The 24,769-nt window shown below is 40.1% G+C and overlaps 1 protein-coding gene across 1 annotated transcript in view; it reads right to left on the minus strand.

Annotated features, from left to right (window-relative positions):
• LOC122685359 overlaps positions 1-24,769 on the minus strand; it is a 185,834-nt gene that overhangs the window by 107,988 nt on the left and 53,077 nt on the right. Inside the window, exons 10-15 of the mRNA XM_043890064.1 lie at positions 24,465-24,617; positions 22,578-22,679; positions 16,261-16,410; positions 9,247-9,359; positions 8,747-8,882; positions 8,295-8,498 (exon numbers count right to left, since the gene is read on the minus strand). Coding sequence (XP_043745999.1) covers positions 8,295-8,498; positions 8,747-8,882; positions 9,247-9,359; positions 16,261-16,410; positions 22,578-22,679; positions 24,465-24,617 — 858 coding nt within the window. The remainder of the gene's footprint in view (positions 1-8,294; positions 8,499-8,746; positions 8,883-9,246; positions 9,360-16,260; positions 16,411-22,577; positions 22,680-24,464; positions 24,618-24,769) is intronic.

Raw genomic sequence — 24,769 nt, forward strand, 5'->3', positions numbered from 1 at the left:
GAGCTTTAAGCCAACTTATTCACTCTCCTCTTTCACTTTCATCAAGAGGCTCTTTAGTTCATCTTCACTTTCTGCCATAAGGGTGGTATCGTCTGCATATCTGAGGTTATTGATATTTCTCCTGGCGATCTTGATTCCAGCTTGTGCTTCATCCAGCCCAGCATTTCTCATGATGTACTCTGCATATAAGTTAAATAAGCAGGGTGACAATATACAGCCTTGATGTACTCCTTCTCCTATTTGGAACCAGTCTGTTGTTCCACGTCCAGTTCTAACTGTTGCTTCCTGACCTGCATACAGGTTTCTCAAGAGGCAGGTCAGGTGATCTGGTATTCCCATCTCCTTCAGAATTTTCCACAGTTTATTGTGATCCACACAGTCAAAGGCTTTGGCAGAGTCAATAAAGTAGAAACAGATGTTTTTCTGGAACTCTCTTGCTTTTTCAATGATCCAGCGGATATTGGCAATTTGATCTCTGGTTCCTCTGCCTTTTCTAAAACCAGCTTGAACATCTGGAAGTTCTCGGTTCACGTATTGCTTAAGCCTGGCTTGGAGAATTTTGAGCATTACTCTACTAGAGTGTGAGATGAGTGCAATTGTGCAGTAGTCTGAGCATTCTTTGGGATTGCCTTTCTTTGGGATTGGAATGAAAATGAACCTTTTCCAGTCCTGTGGCCACTGCAGAGTTTTCCAAATTTGCTGGCATATTGAGTGCAGCACTTTCACAGCATCATCTTTCAGGATTTGAAATAGCTCAACTGGAATTCCATCACATCCACTAGCTTTGTTCATAGTGATGCTTTCTAAGGCCCATTTGACTTCACATTCAGGATGTCTGGCTCTAGGTGAGTGATCACACCATTGTGATTATCTGGGCGGTGAAGATCTTTTTTGTACAGTTCTTCTGTGTATTCTTGCCACCTCTTCTTAATATCTTCTGCTTCTGTTAGGTCCATACCATTTCTGTCCTTTATTGAGCCCATTTTTGCATGAAATGTTCCCTTGGTATCTCTAATTTTCTGGAAGAGATCTCTAGTCTTTCCCATTCTGTTGTTTTCCTCTATTTCTTTGCATTGGTCTCTGAGGAAGGCTTTCTTATCTCTCCTGGCTATTCTTTGGAACTCTGCATTCAAATGGGAATATCTTTCCTTTTCTCCTTTGCTTTTTGCTTCTCTTCTTTTCACAGTTATTTGTAAGGCCTCCACAGACAACCATTTTGACTTTTTGCAATTCTTTTCCACGGGGATGGTCTTGATCCCTGTTTCCTGTACAATGTCAGGAACCTCTGTCCATAGTTCATCAGGCTCAGTAAGTCTTTAATCCAATTTTCTGCAGATGGGAGGAGCTGTGTTCCCTCCCTGTAGTTTGGCCTGAGGCCAAACTATGTTAGGGACAATGGCAATGGCAATGGCAAACTCCTTCAAAGACTTATGCCAGCATGCTGGGACTCCCAGGACTGTTGCAGTCAGTGCCCTTGACCCCATTCCAGGCTACTGTTGAACAATATCTCCGCCAGAATCTCCCAAGCATACACAGGCAAGTCTGGCTCAGTCTCTTGTAGGGTCACTGCTCCTTTCTCCTGGGTCATGTATGCACAAGATTTTGTTTGTGCCCTCCAAGAGTTTCTGTTTCTCCAGTCCTTGGAAGTTCTGTAACCAAACCCTGCTGACATTCAGAGTCAGGTTTCCTGGGGATACTCAGTCTCTTTTCCAAATCCCCAGGTTGGGAAGTCTTTTGTGTGGCTTAGAACTTTCGTAGCAGCGTGAGAACTTCTTTGATATAATTGTTCTCCAGTTTGTGAGTTGCACCCCCCCCCCCCACCCCCTATCCTGGCGCCTCCCTGGTGACTTTGCAGTGGCGCTAACCTGATCTCCTTTAAGAGGACTTATGCCTCACGATGTGCCTCCCAGGACTGCTGCAGCTAGAGCCTCTGTCTCCGTGGCAGACCACTGCTGACTCATGCCTCCACAGGAGACCCTCAAACACTCAAAGGCAGGTATGGCTCCATCTCTTGTGGGGGTCACTGCTCCTTTTCCTTGGTCCTGGTACACACCAAGTTTTGTCTGTGCCCTCCAAGCATCTCTGGCTGGTATGACGTTTTATTTTAAATGTGATTGCACCCCTTCTACCATCTTGTTGCAGCTTCCCTTTGCCCTTGGTCATAGGATAGCTGGTCATATGATATAACTGCTAGACATAAGGTAGTTCTATTTTTAATTTTTTGAGGAACCACCATACTGTTTTACACAAGCAGTTGCACCACTTTACATTATCACTAACAACACACAAAAGATACAATTCCTCAACATCCTTACCAACATTTGCTATTTTATATATATATGTATTTTTTTCTTAGTTGTTATATTCATGGGTCATTTAAACTATGGAACCAATGGGTCCCAATCTTTTATTCCCTATCTATTCAGTCTTATAAAAACTTTGTTCAGTAATCAGTTGTTGGGTAGAATCCATTTATCTATAAATTTTAAGCAGTCATTATACGCTGGCTCTCAGAGGATGTGTCATTTACTTTTTGTAAACAGGGCAGATGATTACTTGTGTTGATGGCTAATTGTCAGTATCAGAAAGGTGGATGGAGTGTATCTGTGGGCCCTTTCGATACTCTGGCTCTGTATCAGTTTTTATGTGCTGTTTTAAGTATACCAGTAATTAAATATTTAAAGTCCCTGAAAAGACTCCTCTTTAATGAGTTGCTCATTCAATTATAGATTTTTAAATATTCAAGCTGACACTTAGAAATATTCTAATAAGTAAAACTAGGACCATTTCTAAATAATAGCTATGGTTCATAATATTCCATCAAGAAGATATTTTATTGTTAAACATTTTTCTGGTATGTGGTTGCTTTTGGTTTACTTTTTTACTATTTTTTTAGGCAAAAAGCTTTTTGATAATTAGGAACTTCCTTTGTCTAGGAGTGCCAAAAGTGAACGTATTATTTTTTGTGAAATGATAGGTACCAGTGGAAAACAGAAACGATGCTGAGAAAATTACATGTAACATATAAAAAATAAACAGTTTGCTTAGATTTACATGTTGACTTCTATTGGCATTTAGCTCCTAAAGCCTGTTATGCAAAATGAATTCTCCTCTGAGGAAAAAAGGGACAACTTAATATGGTATGCTTCATCCACCTTACTGGAAAAGACCTTTCTTTCTCACTGTCCTTGTACAGCACAGTTTTCTGAGCCATTAAAGAAATGGCAACTGGATTAAGTTCTAAAGCTGATGGAAAGCAATAACAGAGTCAAGACACTGACTCTAATGTTACCAGCTATTTAAATAGTCTTCCCCCACCCCCACTTTCCCTATACCCAACTCATTGTTTGAGCCCTTTAGATAGACATACATATTTTTCCCTTTCCCTCCCTCAGTTCCTGTGTCTGAAATGTATGCTTGTGTCCATAGAAGATGAACCTGAAGACCAGAACCAGATGGCCAAATTACCTTATGTAGAGTTATGGCTCAGTCATTTATACTATTTCCTTTTTTATTTCAGTTTCTTCCATGGCTATGTAGAAGACCTTCCTTCTAATGTTTTTTGTGTTGTAGAAAGTTGATCCTTCAATATTATTCTTGGAGGAGTGGCGAGAAAAGGAAGGCAATAATTACCTGTTTGGCTAAGGTATAATCTGACCTTTGGGATAATTCATATGCTTTTAAGTCTGCAAATTTACTGATGCCAAGGTAACTATTTGAGTATAGTAGTTATAGGAAAATTGGTGGCCATCATTAACTCTTTTCACTGTATTGGTTTCTGCTATCACTTGTTAACAAAAAGTTTAGGCTTTTTGGAAATGTAGACACTTCTCTGACTAACTTGCCTTTTTCTAAATCATCTTTTCATTAATTTCAAATAATAAACAGTACTACTACTAATAATAATATTAATACAGTCTAAGAACTCATCAAACTTTGTTGGGTGAATGACTCAATCTTTAGGCTCAATATTTTAAATCTTTTAAAAGGAAAACAAAAAAATACCTCCTAGTCTCTGCCTCACTTGCAGAGTATAATACTTTATCAAAACTATTTTTTCTGGATTTGAACAGTATGATAGACTCTGCAAAGCACTTTCATTTACATAGACTTTTTGGGACCTCACAACTATTCTGTTATGAACAGAGTCGTTCTTTTGTTCAACAAACATTTATTAGATACCTACTAGGTGAAAGATATATATGCAGCTCTCTATTTGCTTTTTGCCACCTGAACCTCTATTAAGAATGGCAAAGTTTCAATGCCCTCAACCAAGAGCCTGATCTTCCCGACAAACTTGCACTAACCACATCATAGATGATGGCAACTCCAAACTTATAGATATTCAGGCCAAAACTTTGGAATCAACAATGATTTCTCTCATATTCTATATCCCAACAGCCTGGAAATCATACAGAACCTAACCATTTCTCATCCTGTGTCTTCTAAGATGTAGTGTCTCTAGTTTGATCAATGTAGTAGCTAGTCTCTGCTCAGCCCTTCAATCTATTCCCAATACAGCAGCAAAGATGTTAAAAAAAAAAAAAGTCAAATCACATCACTTTCAAAACTCCTCAAGGGCTCTTCTTCTCACTCAAAGTCCTCAGAATGATCCACAAGGCCCTGTATAATGTGTTCCAATCTCTCTAACCTCATTTGCTGCACTAAGCTCCTTGCTGTTCCTACAACACTGCTGGACACAGTTCTGCCTCAGGGCCTTCGCACTGGCTCTCCCCTCTGCCTGGCACTCTTCCCCCAGTCTGCTCCCTGACTGCCTTCAGGTCTTTACTCAGACTGTACCTTCTCAGTAAGGTCTTCCCTGATCACCACCCTTCCACCTGCAGTATCCTATCACCAACTCTCTATCCCCTCAGCCTACTTGATTTTTCACCACAGCTTCTATCACCATCTTTACTAGTCCACAAAGGCTAGGTTATTCTGTGACAAACAACCTCAAAGCTCAGTAGTCAACACGTCAAATTAATTTCTAACTCAGGCAGAGCCCACTGCAGGACTAGTTGCTTTCTAGGCTTTTCTCTTCTAGCAGTGACCCAAGGATCTAGGACATTTCTATTTTGTGCCTTGACACATGCCTTCCACTGGCTGCAGCAGGGGAAGAGGGCTGGAGGGTCACGGGTCAGCCCTTACATGCTTTGGACTGAAGTGACACGTGTCACTTCTGCTCACAGTCCTCTGGCACCTCCCAACTGCAAGGGCCTAGGATGTCTGGAGAAGCTTTGGTGTCAAACCTTCAGCCATTCTACAGTGTCATGTATTTATTTAATATCTGTCTCTTTCCATTAAATAGTCCCATAATGGCAAGAATTTGTGACAGTTTGTTTACTGCTGTATGCCCTGTGCCTAGTATATTTATCAGTCAGAACATTTGTGGGGTGTATGAATGGGAGAATGAATGGATGATGGGCTCATGGCCTGTGGGAGTAGATAAGCCAACAATCTTGGAATGAGTCATGTGCTGTAATATAGGTAGATAAAATCAGGAGAAGAAGCACTAAGCTCTGTAAAGAGATGTAAGAAAGACTTCTCAGAGAGGTAATGTTTGAATGGACTTGAAAAGCAAGACTTTATTAAGGAGAGGCGGTGAGAGACAAAAGGGCTGTTATATACAAGACTGAGGCATGAACAGCTCTGCCCCTTCAGAGGAAGGGCAGGCCCAGGTCTGTAAGAATCAAGGTATAGTGACAGTTGGGGAAAAATGAGGTCTGAGAGGCTGGCAGGGGCCAGCTTGCACCCAGCCTTGTAAACTTCACCAAGGGGCTTGGACTTTATCTTGAGAGAATAGAAAAATTCATGAACAGTTCAAGCAAGGGAATAAACATGATTATGTCTGGGCGAAGATCTCGAGAAATTTATAAAGCAATGAGGAGTGCCATTTTCTTATTTAAAATTCTCTCTTCCTCTCCAATCTTGGAATTAGTCCCATATCCTGAGGACAGCCTAGGCTTTCATGGTCTCCTTTCCTCGGCAGCTTCATCTCCCACTACTTGCTTACAACAGTCTCTGATACCGGCATGTCAAATCCAGGCAGATCCTGAACATGCCATGAGGTGTCAGGCCTATGTGCCTGAAGAAACATGCTTAAGGTCAAACAGCCAGGAGAAGCCTGCTGCCTCTCAATCTGGGGCCCTTTCTACTCTGCCACGTGCCTAAAGTAGGCGCATGGCAAAGTGCCCATGACAGGTTGTAGGGGCTTTCCTTTTTTGGTATTATCATTGAGCAAATATGTGTTAATACTGGCCTAAGATTTTCCATGTGAGATCAAACATACTGGGCTCAGAGAAGAGGGTTTCCATCTCAGTTGCTTCTTCTTTACCTCCACTGACTGGTATGCCCCAAAATCTTGCTCCAGGTAGCCTCAGCCCTGGCCTGGTTAGATCAACCCAACAAATTAGCATCTGTTCCTTCCATCCTCTACGTGAGAAAGAATCACATAGTTAGTCTGGACATTCTAGATTAAATGCTGACATGGCCACATGCAAGGAGTGCAGCTAAACCACTTAGTCCTATTAAAGACCTCGAAGAAAAGCTACCTCCTTGAGTTTCTCACACTAAAGTAGGAGCTGCAGGCAGTTTCTTAAGGGTGATGTTATTCCTACCATTTGTGAGACCATAGGAAAGAAATACTGTATTACCCTTGAGAAACTTCTCCTATAATCAATGGTACAGGATAGGATTTGTCTCCCCCCTCCTCCTTCCCTTCCACCCTACCCCAACCCAGAACAAACAAACTGGGAGAGGGGCACAGTGGTAAGAAAGATCTTTTTTTAATCTATTAGCAAATAACACACCCAGATATGGTATAAGACAGGCTGGATATTAGTAAGACAAAAGATGTATTTGTTTTACGGGTGTGTTTGCTTCAAAAGTGTCTTAACCCTCCTCTCCAGTTCCACTGAGGGACATACTAACTGGACTTGGCTCACCATAAATTAGGATCAAGGGAAGAAGGAAGAAGGGTAAAAAGGGAAATCTGTGTACAGTGAGGAGAGGGGAGGGGGAAATTGATAGGGAAGACCAAAAAGAAGAATCTCCCAGATACTGAGTAAGTTGGACTTGAAATGACTAGGCAGGAAGAATAAGAAAATGTTTTCTAATATCCAGAGCTGAATTGTTCAATACAGTAGGCTCTAATCACATGTGGCTATGGAGCACATGAAATGTGGCTTGTCTGAGTTGAGATGTACATACTAACAAGAGGTTTTGAAGATTTAGTATGAAAAAATATATAATATCTCATCAATGATTTCTTTATATTAATTACATGTTAGAAGGATGATATTTTAGATACACTGGGTTTAAATAGAGTACATTATTAAAATTAATTTCATGTTTCTTTATGTCTTTTAAAATGTGGCTACTAGAAAATTTTAAATGACATCTGTGGTTTGTGTTATATTTCTACTGGACAGCACTACTCCAGACTGCATATGAGCAACAATTGGTAGTAAGATTTCATACCCTTAGTAAGACATGACAATCATATGTCAGGGGTCATACAAGTTTAAAATATGACCTATTTAGTAGCTAAATAGATATTATTTTTCATATTTGTCAAGTTAGTATCTTTTAATAAGATAAAAATTCATATTAAACCCTACCATCAAGAATAAACTTTCTGGAGATTAAGATGAACATACTTCAAGAGTGTCTACAATATTTCAAGAAAATGTATTTTTCAACCTTACTCCCAAAGAAAGGGATTTTAATATGAGATTTAATATGAATTTTTTTTAGATTACATAAAAATATACCCAAAAGATATTAAAAGCACCAAGGGACTAGCAGGTTTTGGGAGGGATAGAAGAATTCAATGTTTGAATCTTTCAAGTTTTTTTTTTTCTACATTTGTTTTTTAATCTATTTTTTTAAAATTGGGGTTTAGAAAACAGAAAAGAGGTGCAAAAAAAAAAAAAAGTACTTCTTGCAATGTCAAGGAGGGTCTTATAAGAATTTCTCTGTAAGGACATGTGGTTCTCTGAAAGGGCTCCTCTTGGTCTGTTCACTGTAGAGTGGATAAACCAGCAGCTGAAATGCCTGCCTTCCTTCCTATTGTGGTTTCCAGGGCTTCGTGTTCTCTGCCTGTGTCCTGCTCTCAAGTGGACACTGTATTTATTGTGGTTAAAAAGCCATTTCCCTTTTCACTGCAATTTTTAAAAAAGTTATTTTCCTAGAAACTCCCACCTGTTACTTCATCATTTTAACTGATTCCAGGTGCTAAGAAGAAGTGGCGTGGGAGACAAGATAATGGGAAAAAACTGTAGCACAATCCTCACCCTGTGCTCGGCAGGTGTCCCGTGGGCATAGTGGTGAGTGCCCAGGCCTTGCGAGGTGCCCATGCCTCCTTTTGCTTTATTTACCCAGGAACTGTCTTCTGAGGTAGGCACCAGGCTCCCTGAAACCAAGGTAAGGCCTGAAGTGTTGATTGTCAGCGTTCGCTCAACGGATCTAAAATAGTTCAGAATTCCTAAGCAGATGCGCTGAAACAAAGAAAGAACAGGGTCATGACCCTGCCTTTGCTGGCCCACCCTACAGAGTGAAACTTACTGGGGTCCCAGAAGTTGGCAGGTCAACCGTACTGCTGGAAAAGGAACACACCACCCTCCAAAAGGCCTGATTTCATGGAAGAATCAGAACAAAGTGTAAAAATGCATATTACTGGAGCAGCAGGAAAGCCCCCTTTACAGACAACCAAACAATTCAGATGCATGCAAGACCATCCACATACCTGCAGCTCCCGGATCCTCAGGTGACGCAGATACAGAAAGGACAAGTAGGTCCCCCTCAACGGGACAGGATCCCTGTCACTGGGCCCAGTCCTGTCATCTAAGCCCAGCAGCTGTAGGGCCACTGCGTAACTGTACCTTTAGCAGGCAGGAAAAACAGCAAATGCCTTTCACCTCAAAGTGGTTCAGAAAATTCACATACAGCATCCTGAAGTCATTTTATTTAATTTCACAATAGCTACTCTTTTAAAATCCACTGGAAGGAAAATAAGGGCTCTATATGTACAAATTTAAAAGAAATTTCTCTTAGCAATCACTCTCATTAAAAAAAAATTCAGTCCCAGGGTGAAACATTAGTTATCTGGCCAGCTGTAACACTACTTTTATTTCAGCCTTAAATATTTTTTAGTTAACTTGTAACTGACATATTAATCAATCATTCAGTATTCTCCACAGTGTTTAATCCATTTTCTTGAGTCACCATTAAGTGATTTTATTTTACCTTGTCTCTTTCTTCTGCTCCACAGGCTTATTAGCACACTGGCTAAGATTTATTGGTGCTGGGTCATTTTCATCTCGTTGCACTGAAAGGTCATCTTCCTTAGTGTTTTCATTCTAGGAAAAAAGTAGCATTAGTTGAATTACATAAACACTTGCAATCTTATTAACAAAATCTAAGTTGGGTTATCACAAAAGTAAATCTCTTGATCCAAGGCATATTTACATGAACAAGTAGAAGAGCATTATGATCCATTTCAACCTGACATATGAAAATCTGGATTTCTAAAATAAATTAGAGGTCATATTTTTACTATGATTCATTTTATGAAAAGATGACCCATGCATTTGTAGATGTTTGGAACCTTGAACCTCTCTAATCTAGTCTTGTCCCAGGCTGACAGAGATCAGTGGATTAAACTCTTCTACTTTTAACCTATATGACTTAATCATTTAAAGTCTTGATCCTTTTTTCACATTTGTAAAATAGCACAAAATTGGAAAATAAGTTGCTGGTACCTCATAGGTGCTCAGTTTTCTCCTGGCCAGGGATGGCATTAGTCAGTCAGCGCTGTAGGACTGATCACAGAACCTGTGGTTTACATTTATTTCCACAGTCACCTTTCCTAATTTCGAGAAGGGGGAGGTCATGAACCCAGGGCCCTAAGGAAAACTGTGAAGAAGGTGATATTGATGTGTGGTCCCACTCCTGCCCTCTGGGCAGGCCCTCTCTGCCTGTCCCTGGGCATATACCTCATTCTCATAATATGTGCTCTTTTATAGTGGGACTGATCCTCATGAAAAAACTGAGTGTCAATGGCTTGCTTGGGTTACTTATCTTCTAACAGTGGTTCTCAGAATTCCAACAAGTCCTTATGATAGAAACCAGGTTGCTTCCCAGTGTCCATCTTCTTTTCCCATAGTACTTGAACATTTATTTTGGCACATGGCCACCCAGATAAAGATGACATTTCCAAGCTCCAGGGGGTAGGTTAGGAGCCATAGCGTTTCTCTGATAGGTTTGTGACTCTTTCAGTTGCTTCTAAAATTACCCAGAATTACACAGGAAGGAATAGAAAGTGATGTCGAGTTACAGGGAATGACTTTGAAGGAATGACTGAACAAACTACAAAAATACTGTTGGACTGGCAGGTTGCTGGGAAAAAAGGAAAGGGGCACAGCAGGCTAGGGTGAGTAAAGACAGAGAGCCCAGCAACCTCCAGGAGCAATGAGCTAACCATAGCCCACAGAGACAAACTGCTCAGGAAATACTGAAAGTCCACAAGTGTATTTCCCTAAGAGAACTGGAATAAGCAGAGGGCTGATGAGAAACCAGAATGTCACCGCCAACTATGTTCTTTCTCTCTTCCTGGGTAGGTACCTTTGACATTTATTCTACCTTGGGTCTGGATCTTTGCCAGAATGGCTGAGTTCATATATTTTGACAGTTCTGAGATTTCCACTGATTGCAAATCTCATTTTCTCCTGGAAAACTGGCAGGGGCAGTGGAGTGGGAGGTGGAGTGGAGGGAATAAATGGGGGGAAAGTAAGCCTATTAAGTATTTCCCGCCTGCCCAAATGTCTCTACAGTTTACTTGTGTATACCCACAGAATAAAAAGACTAGAAGGATGATAAAGACCAAATGCTAGCAATACTGTTATATTTGGGTGATAAAATAATGGGTGATCCATACATTCTTCCTTGAACTTTTCTATATTTTCCAATTTTTCTGTGATAAATACAGACCACTATTATCATAAGAAAATGCTTCTTTTTAAAATGTTCTATTGAACTTAATGAGGGAAGCCAGGAAAAAGGTGTTTCATGTTTCCATGAACTTCCTGTACAAGTTCAGGGAACATACAACACCACTTTTGTGAGCGCACACCACACACTCACGGTAACACACCATTGCTGGAGATGGAGGGGAACAAGAACATAGATAGGCGAAAATGGCTGTCCTCTTTTTCCCTCTTTGGTGTGGCCAGTGAGAAGAAGCAAAGGATACAGTGTTTTTTGCCACTTTACCATAAAGTTAAAGAACAGTGACCAACTTAAACCATATCTTTAGAAATATGATGATCGATAGCAGTATTTAATGTCCATACAAAGCCATTTTAATAAACAGGTGTTTAGGGGGAGAATGGCAGTGGACACAATGACTTAATTACAGGTCTGGGAGGATCCATGCAGGGCTAGCTGATTCTTCTTCTGATCAGGACTGCAGTTAAATTATTTTAAGTTTTCTTCAAAAGAATATCTAAAAATGCAGTCCATTTGGATCAGAATTATCTCTTTCTAGTTATATACTTTTGTCAATTAACAATGACATGAAATTTTGATATTGTTTCTTTAACTCCCAAACCTAGATCTTTATGTGAATGTCAAATTAGAGTTGTGTTTATAAAGAAAAGAGTGGCCAGTCTTCCATGCTAATATTAAATAAAAGGCCAATTTTACACCGTAATAGAAACATGACAAACATTATCAATATTTAGACAAGCACATTCAGTGTCAAAATGGATGTGGGAAAACAGGTTTTCTTATAACTTGCTAATTAGGAAAAATGGTATTACCACTTTGGCAGGATTTATGAAAAATTCCAAATGTGCACATTCTGTAACTTAGAAAATCAGCTTCTAAATATCTATGCAGAAGAGACACATCTCTGCATAGAAGGCATAAACAAGAAAGTTCAGTAACCATGGTTTCTATTAATAATAGGGGGGAAAATTGCAACAAGCATCCATAGAAGGGTGGCTGTGAGATCTATAGTATATAAGAAAATATAATGCAGCCATTAAAAAGAAGAGCAGAAACAGGCCCCTAAGACATACTGTTTGGTAGAAAAAGTACATTGCAGAAAAATATCCATAGGGTATGACAGATGGCTCATATAGAAAACTAAAATATAAAATTATACTGTGTATATATACATATTTGTTTTCTTTAAATAGGGGCATATGTATGGATGAAAATGCATTGAAAAGGCCTGAAGCAATACCAGTATAATCCTGAGGTAGTGAAACTGGGGGCACCAGTTCTAGAGTCCCCATTAGTTCGTTTAGTTTTTACTTTTGTAGTTTAAAGTTGATTTTTCAGAAACTCCTTACAGAGAAAAATGGTAACTTTACAATGAAGAAACCTGGCAAACATTACTAGCTTAGCCATGTGGTCAAAATGAACATCCCGGTGATGTCTTGTTGATGGCGTTTGTCCCTGATATGAGGTGATGAGAAGGGCACTTCACCTCTGGGGTGTTCTTACCCAAAACCTATAATCCCAGTGTAACCACTAAAAATACATCTGACAAACTCAAATGAGGAAACATCCTACAGGTTGCCTGGCCAGTACTGCTAAAGACTGTCAAGGTCATAATAAACAAAGGCAGACTAAGAAACAGGCACGGACCAAGGAGGCTGGGGAGATGTGACAATCTAATGCATTGTGGTGCCCGGAGAACTCTTTGTACTTAGAAACTCTTTGTTCTGTCTTTGCAACCTTTGTATAAATCTAAAACTACTCAAAAATTAAAAAAAAAACCACAACATTAAAAAACTCTCTAAAGAGAGGTTACTGGCCAACAGTATTCACTAAGAATTTTTCAAAAACTGTTCTGAAGTTGCTGTACAGTTGGTGCCCTGTATTCTCTCAGAACTGTCAAAATAAACAGTACTGTGAGGTTTGCTTTCCTCCATGCAGAAGGGCCTTAAGAAAGTTATTTTCCATAGGATATTAGTGTTCAGAATCAGGATGCTGCTCAGCATATACACACTAAAATTCATACTTGACGGCTACGAGCTTGCAAAATAGTAACAGAACTTTAAAATTCATACCCACATTCCCAGTTGCCACCTTTTACTTAATCCTAATTTCATCTCACTAGTATTCAACATTCAGAATGGCAACAGCACTACCACTGAGGCTCTGATACTGTAATAAAGTGCTTAACCAAAGCAGAAATACTAGAGGAGGTCACAAAGTAACACCCAGAGGAAAACATGAAGGAAGGTGGCTGCTTCCTATTGGTTGCTGCCTCAGGATTTACTTTTTAAACCCTGTCCTATTTTCTGTTCCCTACTTGGATACCTCTTTTCCAGCTTGTGTGCATGGCTGACTCCTTGTTCATCAAATTTCAGCTCGGATGCCCCCTTTTTTGAAAGATCTTGGTTGATCTCCCTACCAGAGGGTGCTCCTCTCTACCTCACTGCCCTCTACTTCTTGGTTTTCTGCATGGCACCCACACATTAGAGATGCAGATTTACTTCTTTGTTCACTTGTTAATTGCATGTTTCATTCCCTAAGCCAGCATAATTCCTGGCACTAAAGCAGTACCCATGCAATTATTATTGAACAAATGAATAAGCAACTGAAAAACTTGTATTACACTAATGTAGGGTAATTTGTGTGTGTGTGTGTGTGTGTGTGTGTGTGTGTTATGTTTCCTCCCATGTTCCACTTCTAGACTCTACAGATATTCTAAGTCTCTTTGGGTCTATTTACCATAAATCAGCTTAAAAATACAGCACTCACATTTCTCTTCCTTTGGTCAATTTCAAGAACAATTTTACGTCAGTAACTAGCCAGAAAAGATCTTTTCATCTGAAAAGACCCTGATGCTGGGAAAGACTGAGGGCAGGAGGAGAAGGGGACGACAGAGGATGAGATGGTTGGATGGCATCATCAACTCAATGGACATGAATTTGGGTAAACTCCAGGAGTTGGTGATGGACAGGGAGGCCTGGCATGCTACGGTTCATGGGGTTGCAAAGAGTTGGACACAACTGAGTGACTGAACTGAACTGAACTAGCCAGAAAGTGGTATTCTTTCTCTTCTTTCCACCCTCCTTTCATCCTCTTGACTCCCAGGAGTTTAGCTTCCCCTGCTCTCATAGCCAAAGAGGAAAACAGATTTGTGGTGATGGCCCTCAGATGTTAATACCAGAACTTCCTGGGTAATTTAATCAGCATCTTTGACTATCAGGATCCTAGGAACAGAGATCCTGTTCAGAAATACTTGAGTTGACTCTGCCTTCACCCCACTCCCTTCTTCCATACTCCTTGTCTCCTTCCCCACAAGTCTGGTTCAAGAAGCAGAAGAGCCAGAGGTTTTTAAAATGTCCCCTTGTTAGTAGAAGGTCTTCCTGAATGCTGACATACACCTCAGTGTGAAATGGCAATGGAATATGAACCGTGTGGCAAATTTCTCAACTCTGGCAGGATATTAGCTGAGGAGGGGCTATCACTGGCAGCTGCACACCCTGTCGGGTAATTCAGGGGCCAGGGAGAGCCATGATATGGTAGGCTGCATCTCTTCCTGGTCTGTGTGGCCAACTCATTATTCATTAGATTCTCTAGAGTTTCTAGATTGAGAAGGTATAGAAGGTGCATGCGTGGACATGGGCATGCTTACAGCCTGTGTTTGCTTACAGTCAACCTGCAACTCATTAGATGCATTTCAGGTTTCACTTTTCCCCCATGCCCACCCCCAGATGGTGGACCATGATAGTGCTTCTTTCTCTAGCATTTTCTAAACTTCTCTATACCTGTGACTTTATGTGTAATTTTTAGTCACTCTATAATTATCTTTAGGGGTGAAAGTAATAATTATGCAGAATGCGCTCACTATAAATTTATGCCCTCTTACTTCGATGGGCTCTGTGAACTACATTGTCATCCTTCTATTTTTTTCTCACTGGTGGTTCTGTGGCCTCCCCATAGTGATACACCTCCTCATATGTCACTCACACCTTCTACCTTACTAATGCAGACTTCTTCCTCCTCTCTCTGAGCGAGCCAGGGCCATTCACAAGCTCCTGTATCTTATCTTTCTGCACCTGAAAATTCTATGTACCTCCTTTACCTCAAGGGAAGTGACGCCATTCTCCCTTTCTCAAAATTACTCCTCTGCCTGGTTTCTTCATCTCATTCCCTCTTCTTTCCTCATCTGTTTCTCAAATTTACTCTTTCGTGTCTTTCATCTCTTCTCCACTGCTCCTTCCACTCAGACCATAAGCATATTGGTATTGCTATCTTAAATAGCAAATGAAACAAAACTCTTCTTTTAGAGCAACAAACAAATAATAGCCGATTACAGCTTCAAAAAATCTCATAGCCCTGGGGCACTTCGCTGGTGGTCCAGTGGTTAAGAATCTGCCTTGAGGTGCAGGGGACATGGGTTTGATCCCTGGTTGATGAACTGAGATCCCACATGCCTCAGGGCACCTGAGCCCCAGTGCCATAGCTACAGAGCCTGTGCTCTATGGAGCCTGAATGCTGCAACTAAGATCTGACACAGCCAAATAAATAAATAAGTAAATTTTAAAAAATCTTATAGTTCCATCCACTAGCTTTGTATAGAAACTTTCCTTCATTGGTAAACTCCATGCCTATCCTATATAGTAGCTACCTATCTGACTCCAATCTTTCCCTCTTTCAATCCAATTGATACCCAGCTGCCACATTAATCCTCCTATATATAGGATTAAGCACAAATTCCTTAGTCTGGAATTCTGGGCATTCACAAGGTACCTCTCCTCCCTGCTAAAAAAAAACTTCTCTTCACTCTATTTCCACATGAATCTTCCACTCAACCCAGCTGAGCTTGAACACTCCATATACAGTATCTCCTCTGCATTGTTGTTCAAGTTTCTCTTCTAGAATAGGTTGCCTACTTCCCTCTCCACCACCACTTTCCTAAGCCTCATGCTTCCTTCAGAAAGTGAAAGTGAAGTCGCTCAGTCATGTCCGACTCTTTGTGACCCCATGGACTGTAGCCTACCAGGTTCCTCCATCCATAGGATTTTCCGGGCAAGAATACTGGAGTGGGTTGCCATTTCCTTCTCCAGGAGATCTTCCCAACCCAGGGACTGAACCTGGATCTCCTGCACTGTAGGCAAACACTTTACCATCTGAGCCACCAGGAAAGTTCCTAGTGGCTCAAAGTAAATTTCTAAGGTCTACAAACAGGTGGTGAGTTGAATAGAAAGGCATATTGGCTATTTCTTCCTGTTGTACCTGGTAGAGGTTGATGTTGCTATAAATAGTCTCCCAGATTTGGTCATAGTTTCCCTGGGAAGTCACACATGTTGGATGAGACGAAGCCAGCAAGACCATCTTTGCAGCATGATCCTGGAGCACTTGCATTACTCGCTCAGGATTGGAAATCTCGAGTAGAACACAGAGGAGAAGAGATGGTTGGGAGAAGGGTTATTCCCTTCTTCTCAGCAAGAATTTGGTCACATACACATGAATAATAAGAAGTCCCAGGTGGGACTTTATTCATTTAAAAAATAAAAGTAAACTCAAACATTGTAGTTCGCTTAGGCGTGTTCCTCCAAAGAACACTAAGTATTCAAATATGCATAAGCAACTAATTTAAAAGTTCTGTGACAACCCCTGAAACACAAGTAGCAAGTGGCACCCCCACACATGTTGTGGCACCAATGAAAAGATAAACTCTGATCAGTTTTGGGTTTGTCTACTCTTAGGAAGTTGCCAGGAGATGGAGGAGAAGGCAGCTGGGTAGTGTGCAAAAAGCACAGGCTCTATAAGGACACAGCCCTGGGCTCATATACCTGTTGAAATCCTGGCTTTTCATGTAGAGCAGGATAAGAACAGTAATGAGGTCTCTCCCAGAATTGCTGCAATGTTTGGCATGTAGTAGATGCTGAATAAATGTTCCTCTAGAGGTAAAAACTCAAACAGTCCCAGAGGTGAACTTCTACTTCAGTGATACACATGTTACTATATTTCAATTATTTTAATAACACAAGGAACCTTCAAAGATTATTTAGTCCTATCTCTATCAAAATTTCAATGGTGTTTTTTTTTTTTTTTTTTTGGCTAAAGGAGAAAAATTCATCCTAAAATGCATATAGGATCTCACATTCAGTCATGTCTGACTCTTTGCGACCCCATGGACTGAAGCTCTCCAGGTTCCTCTGTCCATGGGATTGTCCTGATAAGAATACTGGAGTGGGTTGCCATTTCCTCCTCCAGGGGATCCTCCCAACACAGGGCTGAGCCTGCATCTCCTGCGGCTCCTGCACTGGCAGGTGGATTCTTTACCACTGAGCCACCTCAGTTCAGTTCAGTTCAGTTCAGTTCAGTCGTTCAGTCGTGTTCGACTCTTTGCAACCCCATGAATTGCAGCACGCCAGGCCTCCCTGTCCATCACCAACTCCCGGAGCTTGCTCAAACTCATGTCCATCGAGTCGGTGATGCCATCCAGCCATCTCATCCTCTGTCATCCCCTTCTCCTCCTGCCCCCAATCCTTCTCAGCATCAGGGTCTTTTCCAGTGAGTCAACTCTTCCCATCAGGTGGCCAAAGTATTGGAGTTTCAGCTTCAGCATCAGTCCTTCCAATGAACACCCAGGACTGATCTCCTTTAGGATGGACTGGTTGGATCTCCTTGCAGTCCAAGGGACTCTCAAGAGTCTTCTCCAACACCACAGTTCAAAAGCATCAATTCTTCAGCACTCAGCTTTCTTTATGGTCCAACTCTCACATCCATTCATGACCACTGGAAAAACCATAGCCTTGACTAGACGGACCTTTGTTGGTAATGTAATGTCTCTGCTTTTTAATGTGCTATCTAGGTTGGTCATAACTTTCCTATCAAGGAGTAAGTGTCTTTTAATCTCATGGCTGTAATCACCATCTGCAGTGATTTTGGAGCCCCAAAAAATAAAGTCTGACACTGTTTCCACTGTTTCCCCATCTATTTCCTATGAAGTGATGGGACCAGATGCCATGATCTTAGTTTTCTGAATGTTGAGCTTTAAGCCAACTTTTTAACTCTCCTCTTCTGAGCCACCTGTGAAACTCCAAATAGCCAAAATAACTTTGAAAAAGAAAAAGTTGGAAGACTCAAAATTCCTGATTTCAAAACATATTACAAAGCTACCTTAGTCAAAATGGCATGGTACTGGTGTATACTGGACATACAGACCAATGGAATAAAATAGCAAGCTTAGAAATAAACTTTTGAGTGCCTAATCAAATGATCTGAGTAACGGTGCCAACACCACACAAGAGAGAAGGAATAAGGGACATATTTATAACTATAAATATGAACACCCAGGATTGATCCATGTTGATGTATGGCAGAAACCAACACAATATTGTAATTATCCTTCAACTAAAAATAAATAAATTAAGAAAAGAAAGAGAAGGGACAGTCTCTTCAACAAATGATGCTGGGGGAAAAATGGATATTCACATACAATATAATGAAGTTGGATCCTTATACCATATATGAAAGTTAACTCAAAATGGATTAAAAATCTAAACATAAGACCTAAAACTATAAAAGTCTTAATAGAAAATGGCGAAATTTTCATGATATTGAACTTGGCAACAAATTCTTGGATATGACACAAAATGAACAGGCCAGAAAAAAAATAGACAAATGTGACTAAGTCAAACTTAAACAATTCTGTGTATCGAAGGAAAAAATTAACAGAGTGAAAAGGCAACTTAAATAATGAGAGAATAATTTGCAAATAATGTATCTGATAAGGGAGTAATGTCCAGAATGTGTAAGGAAAACTCCTACAACTTAACCATAAAAAAAATCAAATAACTCAATAAAAAATAGGCAAAGAACTTCAAGGAAAAAGAAAGAACTTCAAAGGAATTTCTCCAAATGTGATATACAAATGGCCAAAAAGCACATGAAAAAGTGCTCAAAATTACTAATCATTAGAGAAATTAAAAAAGGAAAAGAACCACATTGAAACATCACTTCATATCTACTAAGACAACTAATATTAAAAAAGGAAAGAAAAAAACAAGTGTTAATGAGGATATGGAAAAACTGAACCCTTTTGCACTATTGGTGAGGTTGTAAAATGTTGCAACTACTATGGAAAATACTATGGCGCTTCCTCAAAAAGAGTTAAAAATAGAATTATGTTATGGTCAGAAATTCTACTTCTGGGTATATATACAAAAGAACCGAATGCAGGATCTCAAAGAGTTATTTTCATATCCATGTTAACAGTAGTCTTATTCACAACAGCCATGAGGTGAAAGCAACCAAAATGTTCAACAACAAATGAACAGACAAAATGTGGTGGATACATACAAAGAAATATTCAACCTTAAAAAGGAAGGAAATTCTAACAAATTCTACAACACGAATGAACCTTGAGGATATTATGAAGGGTAAAATAAGCAGTCACAAAAAGACAAATCCTGTATAATTCCATAATATGTGGTGCCTGGAGTAGCCAAACTCACAGAAACAGAAAGCAGAATGGTGGTTGCTAGAATTTAGAGGGAGAGGGGAATGAGGAGTTATTATTAAATGGGTAAAGAGTTTCAGTCTGCCAGAGGAAAAGAGTTCTGGAGCTGGATGTTGGTAATGGCTGTATAACTTTATGAACTTACTTAATACCACTGAACTGTACACTGAAAAATGGTTAAAATGGCAAATTTCAGGTTATGTATAATTTTTACCACAATTTGAGAAATGACAAGGAAAAAATAATATAAAAGGATGCCATGTAACCCTCACTTCATTTTTTCCGATGTAATTTCTTGAAAAATTATAGTACAATATCACAACCTAGATACTGGTATTGAGACGGTCAAGATACAGTACAGATTCATCATAAGGATCCTTCATATTACCCGTCTATAATTATACTTCATCTCCTTCCCCACCATTCTCTTTTTAACCCCTAGAATCCATGAATTTGTTCTCCACTTCTATAATTCTGTCATTTTAAGAGTTTGCAGGGCTTCCCTGATAACTCAGTTAATAAAGATTAACTGCAATGCAGGAGACCCCAGTTCGATTCCTAATAGAAGCAGAAGATATTAAGAAAAGGTGGCAAGAATACACAGAAGAACTATACAAAAAAGATCTTCATGACCCAAATAACCACAATTGTGTGATCACTCACCTAGAGTCAGACATCCTGTAATGCGAAGTCAAGTGGGCCTTAGGAAGCATCACTATGAACAAAGCTAGTGGAGGTGATAGAATTCCAGCTTAGCTATTTCAAATTCTAGAAGATGATACTGTAAAGTGCTGCACCCAATATGCCAGCAAATTTGGAAAACAGTAGTGGCCACAGGACTGGAAAAGGTCAGTTTTCATTCAAATCCCAAAGAAAGGTAATGTAAAGAATGTTCAAACTACCTCACAATTGCACTCATCTCACATGCTAGGAAAGTAATGCTCAAAATTCTCCAAGCCAGGTTTCAACAGTACATGAACTGTGAACTTCCAGATGTTCAAGCTGGACTTAGAGAAGGTAGAGGAACCAGAGACCAAATTGCCAACATCCGTTGGATCATCAAAAAAACAAGAGAGTTCCAGAAAAACATCTACTTCTGCTTTATTGACTATGCCAAAGCCTTTGACTGTGTGGATCACAAGAAACTGTGAAAAATTCTTAAAGAGATGGGAATACCAGACCACCTTACCTGCCTCCTGAGAAATCCGTATGCAGGTCAAGAAGCAACGGTTAGAACCAGACATGGAACAACAGACTGGTTCTAAACTGGGAAAGGAGTATGTCAAGACTGTATATTGTCACCCTGCATATTTAACTTATATGCAGAGTACACCAGGCGAAATGCCAGGGTGGATGAAGCAAAAGCTGGAATCAAGATTACCAGGAGAAATATCAATAATCTCAGATACGCAGATGATACCACCCTTATGATAGAAAGCAAAAAGGAACTGAAGAGCCTCTTGATGAAAGTGAAAGAGAATAGTCAAAAAGTTGGCTTAAAACTCAACAGTCAGAAAACTAAGATCATGGCATCTGGTCTGATAACTTCATGGCAAATAGATGGGGAAACAATGGAAACAGTGACAGACTTCATTTTCTTGGGCTCCAAAATCACTGAAGATGGTGACTGCAGTTATGAAATTCAAAGACGCTTGCTCCTTGGAAGAAAGGCTATGACCAACCTACACAGCATACTAAAAAGCAGAGACATTACTTTGCCGACAAAGGTTCATCTAGTCAAAGCTATGGTTTTTCCAATAGTCACATATGAATGTGAGAGTTTGACAATAAAGAAAGCTGAGTGCTGAAGAATTGATGCTTTTGAACTGTGGCGTTAGAGAAGACTCTTGAGAGTCCCTTGGATTTCAAAGAAATCCAACTAGTCCATCCTAAAGGAAATCAGTCCTGAATATTCACTGGAAGGACTGATGATGGAGCTGAAGCTCCAATACTTTGGCCACCTGATGCAAAAAAAAAAAAAACCTGATTCATTGGAAAAACCCTGATATTGGGAAAGACTGAAGGCAGGAGGAGAAGGGGATGGCAGAGGATGAGATGGTTGGATGGCATCACCAACTCGATGGACATGAGTTTGAGCAAGCTTCCGGAGTTGTAGATGGACAGGGAAGCCTGGTGTGCTGCAGTCCGTGGGGTTGCAGAGTCGGACATGACTGAGTGCCTGAACTGAACTGAACTGAAGAATGTTATATAAATGGACTCATGCAGTTTTTATGGGTTGAGTTTTTTATTCACACAGTTCTCTGATGATTCATCCAGGTGTTTGGGTATATCAACAGTTTGTTCCATTTTATAGCTGATGGCTGTTTCATGGTATGAACATACTTCAGCTTATTCACCCACTAAAGGACATCCAGGTTATTTGCAGTTTTTGGTTACTGTGAATAAAGCTGACATAAATTTTCATGAAAAACAAGAAGGAGGGAAATCTGGTCACATGCTACAATGTGGATGAACTTAAGGACATTCTCACAAGTGAAACGAAGCCAGCACAAAAGGACAAATACTGTATATCCTATTTATATGAAGTATCTAAGAGTAGTATAACTCAGAAACAGAAAGTAGAATGGTGGTTGCTTGGGGCTGGTAGGAAGAGGAAATAGGGAGTTGTTTAGTGGGCAGAGAGTTTCAGTTTTGCAAGATGAAAAAGTTCTGGAAATCTACTTCACAACACTGTGAAATATACTGAACATTGATGAATCATACACTTAAAAATGGGTAAGATGATACATTTTATGCTATGTGTATATATATTTTTTTACCACAGCAAAAGTAAGATAGTTCAATGTTTAGTCCACCAGTTTGGTTTCACAAACGAGGAAACGAAAACTGAAAGAGATTATGTGACTAAGGCAATATCACACAGAGACTTAGTGTTAAAGCCAACTCTTTTGACAACTGTCACTAATGAAAGCTAACAAGATATAAAATCTGGCAATTAGATTAGACAATTCCAAATAAAGCCTTCATAGTGAATCCATGGCTAACATTTTTTCAAAGTGCAAAGAAATCAATTTTCTGAGACCAGAATTTTATCTACAAGGAAACATGGTTACTTTTTTACCTTCAGAAATTTTGCTTGGAGTTGCATTAATAGATCTATTCTTCTCCGTTCTTTTAGCTTGGTCAAAAGCTTCTTTTGCCCAGGATCATGTTTTGGCTTAATCTAGTGGACAAACATGAACATACAAACTTAAATATAACAGAATGGTTCTCAATAAAAGTTGCAAATAAAGAGAACCAAGGACTTTCTGAAATGGGATCTGGCCTCAGTGCTAGGTAGTTTTCTAGAGCATGTAAAGTCTTGGCAAGGGTCCGTGTGGATTCTCAGATCTGTGGAGGGAGAGGGCAACAGCAGTTCCTGCTGGTACCGGGCCTGAGATGCAGTAGCTCCATCTAGAATGACATGGCACCATTTGCTGGCAGAAGGGACCCTAAATCCATCAGTGTTGGGCACTGCACTAACTTTATGGGGCAAGATAAGTTTGCCCACAAATCTCCTTGTGGCTCCACATGTAAAACTTCACCTTTCATATTAACAAGCTGTATTTCAAAAATTAGTTCTATGGCTGTAAATACTTCAGTGTACTCATAACTTTCAAATTTAGATCTAGCTCTAAGCTCCAGCCTGTTATATCCAACTATCTCCTTGATATTTATACGTGAATGGCAAGTATAAGAATCTAAAACACAAAGTCCGGCTTTCCCTACACCAACCACCTATTTGCTCAAGCCCCAGATTTAGGAATAATCTGTGATTTCTCTGCTTTCCTTCCATCCATCTTTATCACATAAGATGTTTCCTTCATGACACAGTTGATCCTCATTATTCATGGATTTTGGATTTGCCTACTCACTGAAACTTGTCATCCCCAAATCAATACAGAACTCTCCTGGACACTCATGGACACACACAGAATGGTGAAAAGCTCAAGTCGCCCAATCCCACATTCCCAGCTGAGGACAAACAAGGTGACATTTCACCTATTTACTACTTATTTGAGTGTGTACTATAAACAAATGTTCTTTTATGGCCTAATTAGTGCCAGGTTTTTATACTTTTTGTGCTTTTCATTAGTAATTTCACTTTTTAAAATGGCCTCCACAGGGGGCTGAAGAGCTGTCTAGTGTTCCTAAGTGTAGGAAGGCTGTGATGTGTCTTACAGGACAAGTGTTCAAAAAGCTTCATTCAGGTATGAGTTATAGTGCTAGTGGCCATGAGTTTGATGTTAATGAATCAACAACATATATTGAATAAAGTCTCTTCAAATAGAAACACATATAAAACTAGTTATGTATTGATCAATTGATGAACCTAAGCTTTTATTTCCCCTATGAGCAGTGGTTGAGGATTTGTTAATTCAGTGTTCGTGGCAACTTTACAGAACATAACTACCCCCAAACAATGAGAATCAACTGTATTTACCACTATCTCAAATCAACTCACTTAAGCTATTCACTTTTGAATAACTGTGAATTGTGTATCTCCAGCACGAAGGGCCATGTATGACACGCAGAATGCAGTCAGTAAACAGTTTTTGACTAAAAAACTGGATTTACACAACTCAATCATAACTTTGAACGTTCTTTATTCTTGCCAAGTAACCCAGGTCACTAACAACAAGAAAGGAGTTCTGACTCAATAGAGAGGGGCAAAGGAATATGCGAGAACTTCCAGAAAAGGTAGATCAGCCTGGCTAACTTCAACCGACTCAAGGCAGGAAGGAGCTGGGGGATGGTGGTACACAGGCCAGGTTTTCTAAGCCGCCTCTCCTAAGTCAGGCAGGCACCTACCCTTGCTCCTAGGGCACAGTTTGCTGAGGGCATTGAGGAGAGGGGATAATAGGCATCTGACAGACCTGATGCTGCCAGGTTGTCTGGCCTCCTTGGAAGACACTTTGTGACATGGCTGACATCATTCACAAGTGTCCGTCACCACAGGGCTCCTTACCTTTATAAAGGAAGTCCAGTTGGCTCTCTTTTTCAAGGCCCTACCAGGTCCAGTCAAGTCCAAATTTTCCACTTTAGCTATCCCAGCATTATAGTCTGGAAACGTTTGCATTCTCTGTTGCTCCATGAAGATGCTTTGAAATTTTTGGGAAACCTAAACAGGATTGAGAAAAGAGAAGCCCAGGGGAAAAAAAACAGTCTCAGACTGGAGGCAATTTCAAGAATAGGTAGACTGCCTTTGAAAGGGTCTTGGAGTCAAACTATTTTATAAAACATGATTCTGTGACAGTAATAGGACTTAAATGT

Source organism: Cervus elaphus, chromosome 28 (genome assembly GCF_910594005.1).
Source record: "Cervus elaphus chromosome 28, mCerEla1.1, whole genome shotgun sequence".
Taxonomy (NCBI): Eukaryota; Metazoa; Chordata; class Mammalia; order Artiodactyla; family Cervidae; genus Cervus; species Cervus elaphus.